At 37.5% G+C, this 22,218-nt stretch overlaps 1 protein-coding gene across 7 annotated transcripts in view; it reads right to left on the bottom strand.

Annotated features, from left to right (window-relative positions):
- Window positions 1-22,218, bottom strand: part of TCF12 (transcription factor 12) — a 396,425-nt gene that overhangs the window by 243,330 nt on the left and 130,877 nt on the right. For 6 of the 7 annotated variants that reach the window (XM_070377972.1, XM_070377970.1, XM_070377974.1 and 3 more), the window contains one exon: window positions 4,719-4,792. The exons of the other annotated variant lie outside the window; for it this stretch is intronic. In XM_070377972.1, coding sequence (XP_070234073.1) covers window positions 4,719-4,792 — 74 coding nt within the window. The remainder of the gene's footprint in view (window positions 1-4,718; window positions 4,793-22,218) is intronic. 7 annotated transcript variants of the gene reach the window in all.

The following is a 22,218-nucleotide window of genomic DNA, read 5'->3' as shown; positions in this document are numbered from 1 at the left end:
TACAGACATTAAAGACCTGAACCACAAAGAGGTTATGTAATTTGCCCAGAGTCATGGAGTACAACTCTTTAGAGGCTGTGATCTTAAATAAAATACTTCACTAAGTAGTGTCATCAATTAGAGCAATAATTAATAAGCACAGAAGAAAAGTCTATTACCATTAATTAATACAACCCTGTACTTCAAGCTTAGATCAATTTTGGTTCTTTCCCCTCCAAGGGGGAAGATCTTCAAACACAATCATTAGTATATCTAATGATTCTTCTTTAATTTGATTATGTTCAGGAAACATATAGAGCATTCATTATGTATAAAGTATTAGAAAGACAAACTTTTCTATCAAAGCTTGACAGAAGATTTCTGCTTTCTCAAGAAAGAAATTGAAATGGAAAGGAAATCAATTTTACATCCTTTACAAATCTAAAGGAAGTAAAAGTAATTAAGCATGACTGAATCAGAAAACAATTCTTATTGTCAAATCAGAAAACAATTCATTACACTTACAATACAGCATATCTGCAAATGTATTCATTCATTTAAATGTTTGTTACAAATAGATCTAGTTGATAAATTCTGATATATATAATTAAGAGTCAACACTTATAGAACACTCACTATGTACCAGACACTGATCTAAGCACTCTACTGATCTAAGCACCTCTTGTTGTATGTGTATCTCTTTTAATTCTCACAACAATTACCTTATAGAGTAATTATTATTATTCCCCTTTCACAGATGAGTAAACTGAGGTACAGTGAATTTAAGTAACTGGCCCAGAATCACACATTCAGTAAGTGGCAGAGCTGGGACTCATACCCAGGCAGTCTGGCTCCTGAGTATGTGCTCTTAATCATTGCCTTCAAAGAAGAGGGGAAAAATCTGAAACTAGAATAAATCATTAACACTGTAGAAAGTAAGAAAAATCATAATATTCTCTGGCCTTTATACCTGGTTAGAAATATCAAATATAGAAAACATTCATTTGCAGGAAAGGATAAAAAATAAGGGAGGGAACGGACAAACTCATTCATTATACCTCTGCCCATGAACTGAGATTAATCACTCCTTTCAGTCTCTGGTGCTTTAAATTCAACCACACCTTCACAAATTTTTGAAACTAGAAGTGCTATTCAATCATCTTCACGCTTTTATCTGTTCACGTGCATGTTTTTGTTCTGCACAGGTGGGGAGTAGGTCAACAGTGTAGAAACCAGAACTCTAATAAAGACAGAGGAGGCTGAGAGAGATACCACAAATATTGTGTTACTTCCCTTCAAATGTCTCAAACATGTTCTGTCCCATCTTCACATTTCCTAAGAAATGTCTACCATTTCCTCCATAACCATTATTAGGCATGGTGTTTATTTCTGTGTCTGCTTAACAAAAACTCTGCAATGAATGATGTGCAGTGGGTAATTTTGATAACCAGAAACTCAACCAATCACTTGTATCCTATGAGGCTACTTTTCTGGTGGATTTGGCAAAAAACAGGGCAGACACACCAGAAAGAGCTTTACTGCAGTGACCCTTCTTACTTCTGAAAGAACAGGCATAAGGCTAACACAGGATAAGAAGCTTGTGGCCTCTTAACCATACAATGCCAGTGGAACTCATGCATCAAGTTTACTGGAGCAGAATGGTATCTTCATTAGAATTAAAGTCAAGACCTATTAGGCAAAAAGTATAAACAGCAAAAATTCTCCTTAGGAAAGTTGTTAAATAAATATTGAGCTCAACTTTCATGAAATTTTGCATAGCCAATCTTGTAGCCTAAAATGCATAGTGCTGCTAAGTTACTTCAGTCGTATCCGACTCTGTGCGATCCTATAGACGGCAGCCCACCAGGCTCCCCCATCCCTGGGGTTCTCCAGGCAAGAATACTGGAGTGGGTTGCCATTTCCTTCTCCATAGTATTACAGTATTAATAGCTTTCAGGTGCCAAATGCTGTTTTACAGTACTGCAAAAAATTGTTTCTTCCTTATAGTTTTCATAGTGGGAGAGGGAGGAAAACAGCAACTCAGATAGTTGAATCCATCTAAATTAAAAGCATATGCTTCACAACTCCACCAAACTACTCATTCTGCCATTTTTACAAACCTTTTTATCACAATTTATCACAAAAAGTAAAATTAAAATTTTTTTCCATCAGTAATGTAAAATCAAATTGTTTATTTAAACGATGCAACTTTTTATGAAGGAAATGTGTTACTTATACAATTTGGTAAAGTCTAAAAAATCTCATTTATATAATTTCTACAAAGGTACCTAATATTTCACAAAAGTTTAAACTGACTTGCTAATTTTACTTACAATGTGTCAAAACTAGCTTTTAGCCAAAGTCATTATGTATTTCTAAATTTTAAAAAGTCAACCTATTGATTCATTTCGATATTTGGCAAAACTAATACAATATTGTAAAGTTTAAAAATAAAATAAAATTTAAAAAAAATAGAAAATAAAAACTCAACCTATTAAAATATTCTGAAGAATTAAGTATTTTGTTCAACTGAAATTTCTATTAACAAACTTATATTCATCTATACTTATGATTAATAAAAACATGGTCAAGATGGTGGAAAACATTTAATAGTAAAACTCAAAAAGTTGAAAATACTCTTAAAAAGGAGTGTTGAAGGCAGTTGCAAAGATAACCATAAATGTCACTCTCCTTGGTGAGAAGAGTTCAGGAGATAGATAAAATGTTTTGAAATTATAAATAAAATTCAACATCTTGACTAACTCAGAATCATGACTAGGATAAATAGAAGAAAGTTACTGGAAGAGTAGATTTTACCAGGAACAAAAAGAAAGAAGGGTAGTAAATCCCTGCTTTATCTGATCACTCAGCAGATCAGTAGGGAAAAAAAAATGTGTGTGTAATATGTGTGTATGTGTGGTTCTACAGGGTATCTTGAGATTAATGTGGATTTTTATAATAGAAAACTACTATAAAAATCAATGTAACTTTTCACTGTACATAACATACATTGGAAAAAAATTAAGAGTAAAAAACAGCATTTCAATTTGACCTACAGATCAAACAGCAAAAAGAAAAGCAAGATTTGCTTTGAAGTACATCTCTAAAGGAAAACTTAATTTCAGGAGGATAAAATACATAAATGTTTGGATATATTATTAAGGTCTCTTCTCTTAGAATTCTATTTGTACTCTGGTGACCCACTCCAGTACTCTTGCCTGGAAAATCCCATGGGCGGAGGAGCCTGGAAGGCTGCAGTCCATGGGGTCACTAAGAGTCGGACACGACTGAATGACTTCACTTTCACTTTTCACTTTCATGCATTGGAGAAGGAAATGGCAACCCACTCCAGTGTTCTTGCCTGGAGAATCCCAGGGACGGGAGCCTGGTGGGCTGCCATCTATGGGGTCGCACAGAGTCGGACACGACTGACATGACTTAGCAGCAGCAGCAGAAAGCTTGAAAGTGAAGTAAGGTACAAAGGCACCATTTAATGCATATTAAGAAATAACATGTTATCACACAGCAACTCAAGGCTTAGAAAGAAAATAATCCAATATTAATTAACAAGTAGTACTGTGTCCTCCCATATATAAAATTCCTACTTCAAAATCAAAATAGGGAACTTATATTTCAAATTCACAGTATTACTCAAAAAATAAAAAAAACTTTTAGAGGTGGAAGGAAATTGGGACATCAGCCAGTTTATCCATGTCTAAGATTAAACAGCAAGTTCAAAGCAGAGTCAGTAGTAGATCCTATGATACCCAGAACAGTGCTGTTTACACCACAACCCAGCTTTCGAAGCACTGATTCCAGAAAAGGAAACACTAAAACCCATGTTCAACAGTCTCTCTCTCTGTCTAGTTATTTGGATTCCACTTGGGATATTCCAGTTCTTCTACAAAGTATTTAAAATAAATTAAACATTTAAAGCCAAATAAAACAGTAAAACCACATACTTTAATAAGTATTTTCATTTAGCATTTTTCAATGCAAAACAGTATAACCCATATGGAGTCTATGAATTCCAATCACATTATTCAGGTTATTTTCCATTTATACCAATCTACTTCTGGAGTTAAGTACCCATAAATTTTGTGCTTGTCTATTTTTTCTAGGTTAATTCTGAGGGAAATGAACAGTTCATCATTTTTCAAAGTATGACTCTTCAGAAAAGGTATCTCTTAACCTCAGCAATTTACTACGGAATCTGGGAGCATAGCACTTAATTTTACTGTCAACTCTTTGGTCTACTTTTCAATCTCTCAGTCTCATCTTTTGAAGTTCTGGGGGATTTTTTTTTGGGTTTATCTTAATTGTTGGAAAAGGCTCTAACCTTTTACCCTTTCATTGTGTAGAATGTTAATTTGGTCTAAAATTGGTACTTTGAGAGCTCTCAAAGCAAATAAATACAAGAAGAAAAATGATAATGTTTGGAGACTATTTAGTGAGGCATTCCAAGCTCTTCCAACTTTAGTAAAAGTATTATAAGTAGTTAAGGTATAGAATAACACCAAAAATAATTCTTTCTTTGTAGGAGACAAAATAAACTCTCAAGTGTGACAGTTAATGGAAAGAAGTAAAGCTACTGTGAAGGTACTGGGTATTCTAATATACTCCCATAAAATAAGATAATCTTCACTTTTCTTAAGATATAGAATTCATATATGAAAGAACTTACTTATTCTGCCAAATTATCTTTATAGTTTCAATCAAGGGTTAATGAGCAAACTTACTCTAGATGAGTCGTAAGAAGGACTTGGTTGACCACTTGTTCCCCAAGATGTCGTACCTCCTCTTTCATCCATACCTAAGGAGAGAACAAAGTATACAACATAAATCCAAGAGGATACTATGATGGGTTTTGTTTGGTACAGCAGAGACTACAATTCAGTGAGTGGTATCTGCATTTGATTGGAACTGTCTGTGTATCAATCTCTGTCTCAGAAATCTGCAGAAATAAGTCATTTAGGAGTATCTTTATCACTGCTGTATTCAATGCTCTAGAGCTTCCCTGGTGGATCAAATGGTAAAGAATCCGCCTGCAATGCAAGAGACCCAAGTTCAATCCCTGGGTTGGGAAGATCTCCTGGAGATAGGAATGGCAATTCACTTCAGTGTTCTTGCCTGGAGAATCCCATGGACAGAGGAGCCTAGAGGGCTATACTGTCCATGAGGTAGCAGAGTTGGACACGACTGAGTGACTAAGCACGCACGCACGCACATACACACTCACACATACAGCTCTATATACACTGCAGAATTTTAGATCCAATGTAGGTCTTTGGACACTTTCAAACAAAGGATAATCTAGGTCTCTCCACCTGTGTCTGCACCCATTCTAAGAGTAGATGAAATCTCACTTTCAAAGTTTAGTACTGCCTCCATGAAAATATGAAGTCAATAAAGGTTAGAAAATGAAGCAAGTTAAACAATTGCTCAAGTTAATAAACTGGTTTCTACCAAAGCACTGAGTATTCTTAACTGAAGATATCAAACTGAATCAAGCTATATCAAACCATATCATATCAACATTAATGATATTAAAATGATGTGACAACTTATCCTAACAAAATCTCCCCGAAAATCTGATCCTAAATGAGTAGATCCATTCTCAGGGAAAGTGCAAAGGAAAACTCAATGTGAGAAGGATAAGTTACCATGAACAACCGAACAATTCACTGTTTTCCTTAATAGAACTTCTGAAGTTTTGGTGCCATTATTTTCATCTTCCAACCAACCTCCAGAAAAAGCTGAAAGAGTTGGAGATCTCTCAATCTAGCCATTTATCCCTTGTCTGTTTTGAGAACAGTCTTTCTTATCCTTGACACTTTCCCAATCCTTTCTGACCTTCTTTCTATGGTGAAATACAAATGCTTGGCTTTTTTTTGCTTCATTCTTGCATGAGAAACTCTAGATGTTACAAAGACAGCTTTTTATTAAGTTCAGAACCTCTTTTTCTTAAAAAGAAAAAAAAATCCTTGATGTCTTCTGTGATTTAGGTGAGAAGTGGTCTGAAGTAAGTTAAACACTACAAATTCTCCCGTAACTAGCCACAAGCCCCAAGGCTCTCTCATACGGACAAAACTGTCATTTAAGTACTAGGTGACAACAGGAAGGAAAGGAAGTCAGTACCCAAAGTGGAATACACTAATTACTAATTCATGTAATAGGACCCTACTTTATTGTTTTTATGATTCTGTACTTCCTACATCAAAAGCAGTATAGAGAAAAGATGGGTACTACTACAAATAGCACATCAGACACAATTTCAAATGAAAAAGAAGCTTTGAAAACATACAGACTACATGTAGGAGGAAAAAAAAAAGTGTCCTGTTCATTCTTGGAGAATTCTCATTAAAATTCTAGATTTAAAAAAGATTCTACAAGTTCATGTAAAGAATATTCTTGATATAAGAATACAAGAATAAAGAATACAAGAATACCATGTGAAAACACACTGTTACCATCTCTTCAGTATCCATTTATCTGTGATCTGTTTTTCAAACATTTTAGATACGGTTCCAATCAGACTCAATCTAAGACAAAGACTACTACTGATCTATAAATTCCATTAATATAAAACTACTTATGAAATTGCATATAACTTTAGTAGAAGTTTTATTTAAAAAGACCATACTTTCCATTTGTGACTTTTTTCTATATGTGTTACGATTTTTAAAATATCATATAGCAAAAGTAAAATGTGAACGTAAATTGGTTCCTAAAAACAGGTTCTCAAATATTTGTACACCCATAACTCATAAGAGCATTATTTATAATGGCCAAAATGTGGAAGCAAGTTCAACAAAATGTGGTATATACATACAATATAATATTATTCAGTTTTTAAAAGAAAGGAAATCCTTACACATGCTATAACCTGAGGACATTGTGTTAAGTGAAATAAGCCAATCACAAAAGGACAAATACGGTTTGGTTTCACTTACATAAGATACCTAGAGCAGACAAATCCATAGAAACAGAAAACAGAATGGTGGGCCTGGAGGTGGGATGATTCTCACTGAACATTTAGAACATTTAAGACAAACTTATTTTGATGATCCTATTCTAATGAAAATAATTCATTTTATGATCCTGAACTGTCTTATATCAAACAATTAAATACGAGGGCTATGTGTTATTTTCAATACATTTATTTTTAAAAAATAGGAAAAATAGGTGCCTGCTATTGAAAACATCTCAGACAAAATGTTAAAGTCATAAGTAAGATTTTGAGAAAACACATACTTAATTTTCATCATGTGACACTAACTACTTACTCAACATGTAAGAAGAGCAAAGATTAAACAAAATGGTAATTAATTAAGCCACAAACTAAAGAGTACTACATACCAGTGATACTAAACATGTAGGGGACTCAAAAGATGCTATAGAATTTAAAGGATTGACTAGGGTTTAAACTTAGAGCTCTGTAGCTTTATTGTTAAATGTATCCAGACTCTGAGTAGAAGAAGGTCGTGGCTGGCACTGACAAAGCAAGAGTCATCCTTTAGCACAATGACTCCTTTCTGCTGAAGACAATAGTTGTACAAACTGAAATATAACAGGAATAATAAACTTTCCAAAGCATCAGCCATAAGACCAAGGTAACCAGGAACAAAGAAATTAAACACAGAAAACAAACAATAGAGAAATTGATCACAATTTGAAAAATTATTTATCAACAAGAAAATACACCATAGTTGCAATACAGTAATTAGAAGGGAAACATTTCTATTAAGATATGCCTGAACCACCATTGCCATGTATTTTTCTTTCCTTCCTATTTCTAGCCTACACATGCCAATTCAACAAATTCTGATATGTTAGTGCCTCAACTGACAGATTAAAATGGTAGATCCAACAGAAAATTTAGCAATAATTAAGGAGAAACACTTCTGAGTTTTGCTTAACTTTCTAATTAACTTATTCTATTTCTATTCAACAAAATTAAAAAGATTAACCAATAACTTAACTAATGCAGAGATTTAAATGACCCTTTTCTTTTTTTTATCTTTTATATACAGAATCTAAGTACCTGCTTTTCTGAATGGAACCAATTAAAATCCAAAATATATTTTGACTTCATGTGTCTCAATATAAAAGGCATACTATTTTATTTAGTATTTTCCAGTAAAGAGCAAACATTACATTTTAGACCCAGTATCTAAAAATACTGGTTTGTGAATTAAATGAAACAATCTGCTTCCTTCTTTTGTAAAACATTCAATACAAAAAATAATTGAAAGCAAATCATAAATTACTATACATACAGGCACTTCCCTAAGAAGTGGGCCTGGGCCTTCTGGCCTGGGAACCTGAAGAAGGAATAAAAGGTGTAACCAAAGTTTTGAGATGTCAGAGAGCAAGACTCATAAGGAGAAAGTAAAACATCTAGTGTTAATTTCTTTTCTATGAAGGATTCAGATACTAGTCTGCTTGCTTCTTCTCCACTCCACCACCATTTTCGACTGAAAGTATCCCCTTTCTTGAGTCAATATAAACTTATGTCAACAGCTTCTATCCCACTCCTTTCATTTTCCTAGCACAGAGTATTAAAGACTTCTCTAGGTTTTTAACAATGAGCAAAAACTGGAAACGAGTTTTTTTTAATTAGCGACTTGTTTTATACCTTATATGCCTGTTTCCCATCCCATCTGGGCCCCCAGAGGCTCAAACAGGACATAGTTTGTGTATATAATGCATTATTCAAGGCTTAGTGAGGCTCAGACAAGAAATGCCTGGAGGTAAAAGAGGTGAATGACAAGTAGAGCTGCTGACCAGCTCCTTCTCTCCCACCTGCCACCACCAGACCTACACCACCTAGACTCTGCCACCCTAGACTACAAGGAGGGTAAAGGGAGAAACAGGTCTAGACCTGGAAAAGATTTCAGGTACTGGTGGGGAGTCTAGTGAGCAGAGGACTGAAAGGGAAAGGAGTGCAATACAAAGAATATCCCTGCAGCAAAGCTATAAGAAGGCAACACAGCCACTTGGCCTGGTATTATGCCAGAGAGCTAATCCTTGTGGAAAAGGGACATATATAAAGTTGGGAGGAAGGGCACAGGGGATGACTGTATACTTTTCTGTCTCCGTCACACACACACAGAGCTTTAGTAGCCTTGAAATCAAGTTTTTATTCTAGCAAATAAAATGTACTTCAAAAATACCAAATGCCAACACTGTTATAAATAAGGAAAAGATAATATACTTTTGTAGGATTGCCATCTGCTATAGGGTGATTCAATAGATGATCTGATAAAAGAAACCTGACTAGAGATAGCTATGTCAGATAACCGAAGCCATGGATGCATCTGTTCAGTAGTTTCTTCACTCAATTTTATCTGCAGAGTAATGATATTCCTTTAGATGAGACTCAAAGGCTGCAATCAAATGTAAAATAATATACACTTAAAAACCTACCGTCATTTTTCATTATATTTTTTCAAATTTTAGATACTTGTGAAGTAAATCTACTGATATGCTTGTCCAGAAACTGTGAAACAGAAACAACTAGAATATAAAAGCAAATCCTTTGATTTTATGCTACAAATGCATGAAAAACAAATAAGATAGAAAAGCTATGGAAATGTAGAAATTGTAAAGATATTTAGAGAAGACCTTCTGCTTCATAGGCATACACATGGCTTACAGAAGCTTTTATTTTACTAATAAAAACTTGAGCTTCTGTACAATGAATTGTCAAATTAGAAAGTTTGATTCTTTTTAAAGTATGCAAGAGGGCTTCCCTGGTGGCTCAGTGGTAAAAAATTCACCCACCAATGCAGGAGATATGGGTTTGATCTTTGATTCAGGAAGATCCCACAGGCCAAGGAGCAATTAAGCCCATAAGCCACAACTATTGAGCCTGTGCTCCAGGCTGTGCTGGAGAGCTCTGAACCTTCCTGTGCTCCAGAGCGCAGGAATTGCAACTACTGTGCCCATTCGCCACAACTACTGAAGCCTGTGTGCTCTAGAGCCTGTGCTCCACAATAAGAGAAGCCACTGCAATGAGAAGCTGGTGCACTACAGTTAGAGTAGCCTCTACTTGCTGGAACTAGAGAAAAGCCCATGCAGCAACGAAGACCCAAGCACAGCCAAAAATTAATAAAACATGCAAGAAAATAAGATCAGTAAAAAGATTTGAAGGAATGATCTTTTTAGCTCATCTTTAAAATTTAATCAGAATTTTTGTTTGGTATTGATGAGAACAAAGATTTACAAGTAGGGATATTCTAGTGCCAAAGTACACTGCTACTGCTGCTAAGTCACTTCAGTCGTGTCCGACTCTGTGTGACCCCATAGATGGCAGCCCACCAGGCTCCCCCGTCCCTGGGATTCTCCAGGCAAGAACACTGGAGTGGGTTGCCATTTCCTTCTCCAATGCATGAAAGTGAAAAGTGACAGTGAAGTTGCTCAGTCGTGTCCAACTCTTCGTGACCCCTTGGACTGCAGCCAACCAGGCTCTTCCATCCATGGGATTTTCCAGGCAAGAGTACTGGAGTGGGTTGACATTGCCTTCAAAGATAATTAAGCATGACTGATTTCAATAAAATGACTTATCTTGAAAATAACTTCCAAATAGTGATTTTTGCTATGCTATTTTTACTAGCCACATCATTCTATATAAATATCCTGTAAATATACAATTAAACAGGACATTAACAGCGATTTAATCAATGACGTAAGAGTAGAAGATCAAAAGGAAAAAGGGAGACGATCAAAAGGCAGATCTATCTGTTTAGGAAAAATAAAAAGCTGCCTAATGCCCAGGGAGCCCAAAAAAATAAAGTCTGACAGTGTTTCCACTGTTTGCCCATCTATTTCCCATGAAGTGATGGGACCACTGCAGATGGTGACTGCAGCCATGAAATTAAAAGACGCTTACTCCTTGGAAGGAAAGTGATGACCAACCTAGCTAGCATATTCAAAAGCAGAGACATTACTTTGCCAACAAAGGTCCGTCTAGTCAAGGCTATGGTTTTTCCAGTGGTCATGTATGGATGTGAGAGTTGGACTGTGAAGAAGGCTGAGTGCCGAAGAATTGATGCTTTTGAACTGTGGTGTTGGAGAAGACTCTTGAGAGTCCCTTGGACTGCAAGGAGATCCAACCAGTCCATTCTAAAGGAGATCAGTCCTGGGATTTCTTTGGAAGGAATGATGCTAAAGCTGAAACTCCAGTACTTTGGCCACCTCATGCAAAGAACTGACTCATTGGAAATGATTCTGATGCTGAGAGAGATTGGGGGCAGGAGGAGAAGGGGACAACAGAGGATGAGATGGCTGGATGGCATCACTGACTCGATGGACGGACAGGGAGGCCTGGCGTGCTGCGATTCATGGGGTCGCAAAGAGTCGGACACGACTGAGTGACTGAACTGAACTGAATGCCCAGGGAGTGAAAGAAACTTAAGTTTTCCGGGAGCAAGCAGGTATTTTGTACCACCTTTAGAACTATCTAGTGACGTGGTATACTGAGGATTTGCTCTGATTGTCTGAAGAGCCATTCTAACCCTGACAAAGATCATGAGCCATCTCCAAACCTCCTCTCAACTAGCTGGCTGTCAAATTTCTGGAAACAAGGCCCTCTCAGTGCATATGAGAAGCAACTGCGGTACTCCTCTGTAGTCTCAACAATGAAGCCCTGCACCTAAACAACAATAACAGATATTTTCTTCCATAGAGGCACAAAAGAAGTATACTCAAAAAATGCCAAATGCTTCTTCTCCAACTCTGGATAAGTCTCAGCCAAAAATGTCCCTATTCAGTTCCTCAACGATACAATCCCATTAGATTTACCTTGTAAACGGTTCCAAAATCTGACTCACTATTTTTAACACGATCATCTTAGTCTGAGTCACCATCATCTCTACCTGTATCACCGCAACAGTGTCTTGAAAAGTCCCCCTGCTTCTTGGCCCTGCAACAGTGTGTATTCTCTACACAGGAACTAGAACAACCTTTTCAATACAACTCAAATTCTGTCAATCCTATGTTCAAAACCTACTCATCTCATTCAGTATTAAATCCACTGGTCAACAATGTTTCATGGTTTCCACCTCCCACCTCTCTGACTTCATCTCTTACTATTCATTCTCTTAGATCACTCTTTTTCTTCAACTACATGGATCCCTGTTTTTGCTCAAACACACCAAGCATGCTCTCTCCTTTGGGCCTTGCCACTTGCTCTTTCCTCTTCATAAAATGCTTCCCCAGATATCTGAATGGTCTGTTCCCTGAATTTCCTTCAGGTCTCTCTGTTCAAATGTCATTATTATGGAGGGACATTACAATCTGGGTTTTTTCCCCCAGTACACTGACAGCTCCATGAAAACAAAGGAGTAGTCTATTTTATTCAGTGTTTCATGTTTGGTGCCTGGAACAATGCCTGACACACAGTAATCACTAACAAACATTTGTGGAAGAAATAAATGTATCAAGTACAATAATCAGTTTCATAAAAGTGGGGGTGAAGCTGGTTCCCTATTTATTAGCTTATCATTCTTAATTAGACAATAATAAAAACCAATACTCTAAATATTTATATTGAACAGTAGTTTGAAAATAACAGTAAGAATCAATTAGGCTGTAAATGACTCTATGAACTAGACAGCAACTAACCCCAAAGAACAAAAATTATTTTAAAAGTTATAGAGAAACCTAAATTCTCATTAGGCTTGGTACTAAACAACACACAGACATTAAATATCATAGCTCTGAAATGAACTTATCACATGTCCTTTGAAAAATCATTTTGTATTCACTATAGCACTGCCTAAAATATATTGTTACAAAAGGAAGTCTAAATAAAAACTATTCCCAGAAGTTTCATAGTCAGCATGATGTTGAGACATTTACAAATGTGGTTAGAAGTGTAGTGATTCTCTTAAATTAGCTAACACATCTTTCATATTCCCTTAACCAGTTACTCACTGTATTAATTTCTACCTTGGAAATATTTTGAGTAACTATCCCTTGTTCTCACAAATACAGTGCTCTGGTTCAGATCCTATATACTGCCTATTCTCCTATTATGTTCCATTCCAATCCACAGTTAACACTGCCAGCACACTTACCTTGCTATAAACATAAGCTGGATCACATCCATTCACTTTTCAAATATGATCCTCCATTGCCTCAGAAATAACATTCACACTCCTGAGTACGGCATGCTTCAAAGAGGCCTCAATTTCCCTTTTTCAGCTTCTGTACATACTATATCCCTCAGAAAACTCAATTCTCCAGCCTCACCAAGACGTTAATCACTCCCCAAGTATACCATAACTTGTCACACATTCATTTTCTACTCCTGTTGTTCCCTAGTTCTAGAATACTCTGTTACCTTTTCTCTCACCTATTGAATTTCTAATTCTGAATCAGTCTAAGATAAAATGTCCCCTCCTCTGAGAAGTATTTTCCATCAACTAAGTCAAAATTAATCACACTTCTTCAGAAAACAAATTGTACTTATTTTGTCTTCAACATTGATAGCCGTTTTTCATGAATATCCTACCAATAAAACTTTGAAACAGGAACATACCTTGCTCATCTCTATGTACTTCTGGTACTTTGCAGAAGTGTGGCAATTTGCATTCAAATGTCTGCTGCTGCTGCTGCGTCGCTTCAGTCGTGTCCGACTCTGTGCGACCCCATAGACGGCAGCCCACAAGGCTCCCCCGTCCCTGGGATTCTCCAGGCAAGAACACTGGAGTGGGTTACCATTTCTTTCTCCAATGCATGAAAGTGAAAAGTGAAAGTGAAGTCGCTCAGTCGTGTCCGACTCTTCCGGACGCCATAGACGGCAGCCCACCAGGCTCCCCCGTCCCTGGGATTCTCCAGGCAAGAACACTGGAGTGGGTTGCCATTTCCTTCTCCAATGCATGCAAGTGAAAAGTGAAAGGGAAATCGCTCAGTCGTGTCCGACTCTTTGCAACCCCATGGACTGCAGCCCACCAGGCTCCTCTGCCCATGGGATTTTCAAGGCAAGAGTACTGGAGTGGGGGGGTGCCATCACCTTCTCCGATTCAAATGTCTACTAAGTGGTTAAGGAATATATAAAATCAGAGTGTTCACATGACAGTCTGTCATCAAGAATTCAGTAACTAAAGATGGGTTAAAAAAATTCAATATAGAAGAGGGACGTGTAAGAATCTAAGTAGCTCTTCAAGAATTACTAAAATAATATTATTTTTAAAGTATTATTTTTTAAAGCAGACTGCAAATATGCTAGAAGAAATCTCAAAACTGAACAAGTGAGTTCAGCTTTCAACATGATACACTAAGCTCCTACAGACAGCTATTATAAATTCCCAGAAAAAATGTAAAAATTAAACAAACTACCTAAAGGCTCCACCTTAAGAGTAAACCTAACAGGTCTACCAAGAGAATGAACAAAACTTGGCTGCTTTTTGGATGGAAATATAAACTTGGAAGAAGAGACCAGAATGAATTTTTCCTTTTAACAACTTTTGTATGAGTTTCCCTAAAATTCAGTTCAGGTGAGTTTCCCATTTTAAAGCTTTATACTGGAGGCAAGCAGCAGCCACAACCTGCAGGAACTAAAATTTCAACAGAAAACTCACTACCTTTCTGAATAGAAGGAAAAGAGGACAGAACAGGACAAACATAATCACCAGGAAATAACGAAAGACTCCCAGAAAAGATGAGGCCCAAATCACGGGCACGTCTCTGCTCAAGTCTTTGGCTGAGTCCTAATGTACACATCCATAGGGTACTTTGCAGCTGAGGCTAAAAGAATCAAATCAAAAAGCAGCTGCCAATCTCACGCAAGATAAAGAGTTTTCACTATGAGAGTCTAATTCAATTAATGGCTATAAAACAAAGAAATCAAAACTCCTTGGAAGAGCATGAAAGAAACCAATATTTCCACAAATAACATTCATAATATCTATACAACAAGCCAAAATTCCTTGACAATGACATGTGAATCAATCTCAAAGAAAAAGATAATGAACAGAGGCCAACTTCAAAATGACCCAGATACTGAAATTTTCAGACAAGGAAATTAAATCAAATAACTATACCCAGTGAAATAAAGGACATATGCTCTTAATGAATGAACAGACTGGAAATCTCAGAAAACACATACAAAAAAAATTAAAAGTTTAGAAATAAAGATTACAATATCTGAAATCTTTAAGAACAATTTCTGGATGGGTTTAAGAAAGGAAACAGGTCCGATGCTGTAAAGAGCAATACTGCATAGGAACCTGGAATGTTAGGTCCATAAATCAAGGCAAACTGGAAGCTGTCAAACGGGAGATGGCAAGAGTGAACGTCGACATTCTAGGAATCAGCACACTAAAATGGACTGGAATGGGTGAATTTAACTCAGATGACCATTATATCTACTACTGTAGGCAGGAATCCCTTAGAAGAAATGGTGTAGCCATCATGGTCAACAAAAGAGTCCGAAATGCACTACTTGGATGCAATCTCAAAAACGACAGAATGATCTCTGTTCATTTCCAAGGAAAACCGTTCAGTGTCACGGTGATCCACGCCTATGCCCCACCAGTAATGCTGAAGAAGCTGAACGGTTCTATGAAGACCTACAAGACCTTTTAGAACTAACACCCAAAAAAGATGTCCTTTTCATTATAGGGGACTGGAATGCAAAAGTAGGAAGTCAAGAAACACCTGGAGTAACAGGCAAATTTGGCCATGGACTACGGAATGAAGCAGGGCAAAGGCTAACAGAGTTTTGCCAAGAGAACGCACTGGTCATAGCAAACATCCTCTTCCAACAACACAAGAGAAGACTACACATGGACATCACCAGATGGTCAACACCAAAATCAGACTGATTATATTCTTTGCAGCCAAAGACGGAGAAGTTCTATACAGTCAGCAAAAACAAGGCCGGGAGCTGACTGTGGCTCAGATCATGAACTCCTTATTGCCCAAATCAGACTTAAATTGAAGAAAGGAGGGAAAACCACTAGACCATTCAGGTATGACCTAAATCAAATCCCTTATGATTACACAGTGGAAGTGAGAAATAGATTTAAGGGACTAGATCTGATAGACAGAGTGCCTGATGAACTACGGAATGAGGTTCATGACATTATACAGGAGACAGGGATCAAGACCATCCCCATGGAAAAGAAATGCAAAAAAGAAAATGGCTGTCTGGGGAGGCCTTACAAATAGCTGTGAAAAGAAGAGAAGCAAAAAGCAAAGGAGAAAAGGAAAGATGTATCCATCTGAATGCAGAGTTCCAAAGAATAGCAAAGAGAGATAAGAAAGCCTTCCTCAGCAATCAATGCAAAGAAATAGAGGAAAACAACAGAATGGGAAAGACTAGAGATCTCTTCAAGAAAATCAGAGATACCAAGGGAACATTTCATGCAAAGATGGGCTCGATAAAGGACAGAAATGGTAGGGATCTGACAGAAGCAGAAGATATTAAGAAGAGGTGGCAAGAATACACAGAAGAACTGTACAAAAAAGATCTTCACGACCCAGATAATCACGATGGTGTGATCACTGACCTAGAGCCAGACATCCTGGAATGTGAAGTCAAGTGGGCCTTAGGAAGCATCACTACAAACAAAGTTAGTGGAGGTGATGGAATTCCAGTTGAGCTATTTCAAATCCTGAAAGATGATGCTGTGAAAGTGTTGCACTCAATATGCCAGCAAATTTGGAAAACGCAGCAGTGGCCACAGGACTGGAAAAGGTCAGTTTTCGTTCCAATCCCAAAGAAAGGCAATGCCAAAGAATGCTCAAACTACCACACAATTGCACTCATCTCACATTCTAGTAAAGTAATGCTCAAAATTCTCCAAGCCAGGCTTCAGCAATATGTGAACCGTGAACTTCCTGATGTTCAAACTGGTTTTAGAAAAGGCAGAGGAACCAGAGATCAAATCGCCAACATCCGCTGGATCATCAAAAAAGCAAGAGAGTTCCAGAAAAACATCTATTTCTGCTTTATTGACTATGCCAAAGCCTTTGACTGTGTGGATCACAACAAACTGGAAAATTCTGAAAGAGATGAGAATACCAGACCACCTGACCTGCCTCTTGAGAAACCTATATGCAGGTCAGGAAGCAACAGTTAGAACTGGACATGGAACAACAGACTGGTTCCAAATAGGAAAAGGAGAACGTCAAGGCTGTATATTGTTACCCTGCTTATTTAACATACATGCAGAGCACATCATGAGAAACGCTGGGCTGGAAGAAGCACAAGCTGGAATCAAGACTGCCAGGAGAAATATCAATAACCTCAGATATGCAGATGATACAACCCTTATGGCAGAAAGTGAAGAGGAACTAAAGAGCCTCTTGATGAAAGTGAAAGAGCAGAGTGAAAAAGTTGGCTTAAAGCTCAACATTCAGAAAACTAAGATCATGGCATCTGGTCCCATTACTTCATGGAAAACAGATGGGGAAACAATGTCAGACTTCATTTTTGGGGGCTCCAAAAATCACTGCAGATGGTGAGTGCAGCCATGAAATTAAAAGATGCTTACTCCTTGGAAGGAAAGTTATGACCAACCTAGATAGCATATTAACAAGCAGAGGCATTACTTTGCCAACAAAGGTCCATGTAGTCTAGGCTATCGTTTTTTCCAGTGATCATGTTTGGGTGTGAGAGTTGGACTGTGAAGAAAGCTGAGTGCCGAAGAATTGATGCTTTTAAACTGTGGTGCTGGAGAAGACTCTTGTGAGTCCCTTGGACTGCAAGGAGATCCAACCAGTCCATCCTAAACGAGACCAGTCCTGGGTGTTCATTGGAAGGACTGATGCTGAAGCTGAAACTCCAATATTTGGCCACCTGATGTGAAGAGCCGACTCACTGGAGAAGACCCTGATGCTGGAAGGGATTGCGGGCAGGAGGAGAAGGGGACAACAGAGCATGAGATGTCTGGATGGCATTACCGAGTCGATGCACATGAGTTTGGGTGAACTCCAGGAGTTGGTGATGGACAGGGAGGCCTGGTGTGCTGCGTTTCATGGGGTCGCAAAGAGTCAGACACAACTGAGTGACTGAACTGAAGTGCAGAAAGGAATGGACAGAGTAAAGCATGAATGAATCCAATGACAGATCAATAAAAATAATTCAATTTAACAAAAAGAGAAAAAATTAAAAGAAAATAAACTGGCCCTTAGAGACCTAAAGGAAGATACTAAAAAGTCTAACATAGGTGTTATGAGAGAACAAAGAGAAAAGGATAGAAAATATTTTGAAGAAATAATGGCCAAAAAATCCACAAATGTGGTAAAAAGTCAAAGTTCTCAGTCATGTCTGACTCTGCGACCCCATGGACTATACAGTCCATGGAATTCTCCAGGCCACAATACTGTAGTGGGTAGCCTTTTCCTTCTCCAGGGGATGTTCCCAACCCAGCGATTGAACCCAGGTCTCCTGCATTGTAGGCAGATTCTTTACCTCCTAGAGAAAAGGGTAGAAAATATTTTGAAGAAATAATGGCCAAAAAATCCACAAATGTAGTAAGAGACACATATTTATCAATTAAGGATCATGAATACCCTAGTAAACCCACACAGGATAAATATTAAGAAAACCATGTGCAGGCATACCATAGTCAAATTTTTATTTTATTTTATTTTTAAACTTTACAATATTGTATTAGTTTTGCCAAATATCAAAATGAATCTGCCACAGGTATACATGTGTTCCCTATCCTGAACCCTCCTCCCTTCTCCCTCCCCATACCATCCCTCTGGGTCAACCCAGTGCACAAGCCCCAATCATCCAGTATCGTGCATTGAACCTGGACTGGCAACTCGTTTCATACATGATATTATACATGTTTCAATGCCATTCTCCCAAATCTTCCCACCCTCTCCCTCTCCAACAGAGTCCATAAGACTGATCTATACATCAGTGTCTCTTTTGCTATCTCGTACACAGGGTTATTGTTACCATCTTTCTAAATTCCATATATATGCATTAGTATACTGTATTGGTGTTTTTCTTTCTGGCTTACTTCACTCTGTATAATAGGCTCCAGTTTCATCCACCTCAAAAATACAGAGAAAACCTTTAAAGTGGACAGGAAAAAACACACACATTACATACACAAGAACAATTCAAATATGGCAGACTTGCTTTTAGAAACTATGAATGTCAGCACGTGTGGAAACACGTCTTGAAAGTAGTGAAGCACAGAGATCTCAGCCAGAATAAAAATATCATTCAAGGGCCATCATTACAATATCTACACACAATAAATGTTGGAGAGGATGTGGAGAAAAGGGAACCCTCTTGCACTGTTGGTAGGAATGTAAACTTACACAGCCACTGTGGAAAACAGTATGGAGATTCTTTAAAACACTAGGACTAAAACTACCATATGACCCAACAACCCATACTGGGCATATATCCTAAGAAAACCATGACTGCAAGAGACGCCATGTCTCAGTATTCACTTTTTAAAATAGCTAGGATGTGGAAGGAACCTAGATGTCCATGGACAGATGAATGGATACAAATACTGTGGTACATACATACAATGGAGTATTAATCAGCTATAAAAAAGCACACATTTGAGTCACTCTTAATGAGGTAGATGAACCTAGAACCTACTGTATAGAGTGAAGTCAGAAAGAGGAAGACAAATATTGTATATTAATGCATGTGTATGGAATCTAGAAAGATGGTACTGATGAACCTATATGCAGGGCAGCAGTGGAGACACAGACAGCATGGAGGGCGGGGGGAGGCAAATTGAGAGGGTAGCATGGAAACATATACAGTACCGTGTGTAAAACAGATAGCCAGTGGGAATTTGCTACATGACACAGGGAGGTCAATCCAGTGCTCCGTGACAACCTAGAGGAATGGGATGGGGTGGGGGATGGGAGGGAGGTTCAAGAGGGAGGGGACATGTCAACCTTTGGTTGATTTGTGTTGATGTATGACAGAAACCAACGCAATATCATAAAGGAATTATACTCCAATAAAAAAAATTTTTAAGATCATTCAAAAATAAATATGGGCACTTCCCTGGTGGTCCAGTGGAGAAGGCAATGAATGACAACCCACTCCAGCACTCTTGCCTGGAAAATCCAATGGACGGAGGAGCCTGGTTGGCTGCGGTCCATGGGGTCGCTAAGAGTCGGACACGACTGAGCGTTTCACTTTTCACTTTCATGCATTGGAAAAGGAAATGGCAACCCACTCAAGTGTTCTTGCCTGGAGAATCCCAGGGATGGGGGAGCCTAGTGGGCTGCTGTCTATGGGGTCACAAGGAGTCAGACATGACTGAAGTGATTTAGCAGCAGCAGCAGCTGGTGGTGGTCCAGTGACTAAGACCCTATGCTCCCAAAGCAGGGGACCCAGGTACAATCCCTGGTCAGGGAACTAGATCTTACATGCCACAAGTAAAGACTTGGATCTACAGCTAAGATACAGTACAGTCAAATAAATAAAAATACTACAAAAAAAAAAAAAGAGATGAAAAATATTTTCAAATAAAATAAAATTAAGAATTTGTTACCAGCAAAATTTCAGTATAATAAATACTGAAACAAGTTCTTCAAAGCTGAAGGAAATGTTACCAGAGAGGAACTTGGGTCTTGGGGAAGGAAAAAAGAACATCAGAAATACTAAGAAAACTTTTTTTTTTCTTTTTAACTATTTTAAAAGTTGTTTATATAAAAATTGCAATATTCTCTCAAAGGGGTTACAATGTATTTAGCTGTAACACATATGACAAATATAGCATTAAAAAAGGCAGGACTGGGGGTACCTATAAAGTTACAAGATTTCTACATTTTTTGTGAAGTGGTATAATATTAACTCTAAATAGACTGAGAGAAGTCACTGACATATACAACCTGAGAGAAAATACCAAATTGGGGGCTGGGGAGGAAGCAGAGGCATCACTAAAAAGCCAACCAATAAATTAAAATGGAGTCTTAAGAAATAGTCAAATCCAAAGAAAGAAATACAGTTGAATAAAATATAGGAAGAAAAAAAATCACAAACAAATAAATTAGAAGACCTTAATCTAAGCATACAATAAACCATTCCATTTTTGTCTGAGCAAAAAGATAGAGAAGCAATCCAACAGATAACCACTCCTTTCAAGGAGAACACACCTTGTTGCTCCGTGAGCTCATAAAGTTCACACTGTTGCTCTTCTTCAACAAGACAATTGTATTTGGGTTTGGTGTGGGAAAAGGAAGATGAAAATATCACACTGTCCTTGCACATTAAACAAAAAATACATAGTACCATACCACTGTGAAAACTGCATTCAGAGGTTTTTTTGTTTTTACAGTGCCCATCAGGATCATAAGTCAGTACCAATAAAGCAGCTTCTGCTTAACCATCAAGTACATTTTGGTGGATTTTTGCTGATTATATAACACAATTTGCTATTTAAAAACAGCTGTGTGAGCAATTACTATTCTTAACTTAATTCCACAAACAATTCTATTCATTTCCTGTAATGAAGCCTGTGGACTCCCTGCGTTCAAGTTTTAGATCATTAATTCCTGTAATGGCAACACATTCTGCCTCTCTCAAAGGAACGCTGTAAGAATATTTCCATCACATTTACCTCATGTTTTAAAATCTCTTCCTCATATACTGTTAAAACTACCACTCACTTCTTTCTAAACTCACAAAACAAACATTTATATTGACTACCTTCACTCCTTGCAATTTATGTACTTATTAATGAATCTCTTACTAAAGAGATTCTTCATAAACCAAAGAAGCAAAACCCAATGTCAGTCACCAAGAACGCTCTCAGTAAACATTTGTTTACAGGATAAAATGGAACTCTTTCATGTCATCAAAAGTTATCCTAATTATAAAGCATAAAGGCCCCTTCTTGGTCATTTCTTAGATGTCTATTGCAGATGTCCTATAAATTGCCAGACACTAAATATTTTACATTTTTGGGTTATACACTCTATTTACCAACTATTCAACTCTACTTCTATAGCACAAAAAGGCCAGGAGATACGCAAATAAATCAAAGTAACTGTGTTCCAATAAAACTTTACAAAAACACGTGATGAACCACAGGCCAAATTTTGTCTATTCTACGGCATCCAATCCTTTTAACTAACCACCTTGCTCTCTGGGATTTACTGACATTAATCTTTGGGCCCCATGTCTGTATGTTAACACTTCCCTTTCTGTGTAAAAAACTGAAAGTACCCGCTCTTCATTCCAAATCTTATTTTACGCTCTACCCCTTCAACTGTTCATGCAGTTTAATG

This window comes from Bos mutus, chromosome 10 (genome assembly GCF_027580195.1).
Source record: "Bos mutus isolate GX-2022 chromosome 10, NWIPB_WYAK_1.1, whole genome shotgun sequence".
Classification (NCBI taxonomy): domain Eukaryota; kingdom Metazoa; phylum Chordata; class Mammalia; order Artiodactyla; family Bovidae; genus Bos; species Bos mutus.
Note: the sequence above shows the minus strand (reverse complement) of the source record. Positions and strands in the feature narration are given on the sequence as shown.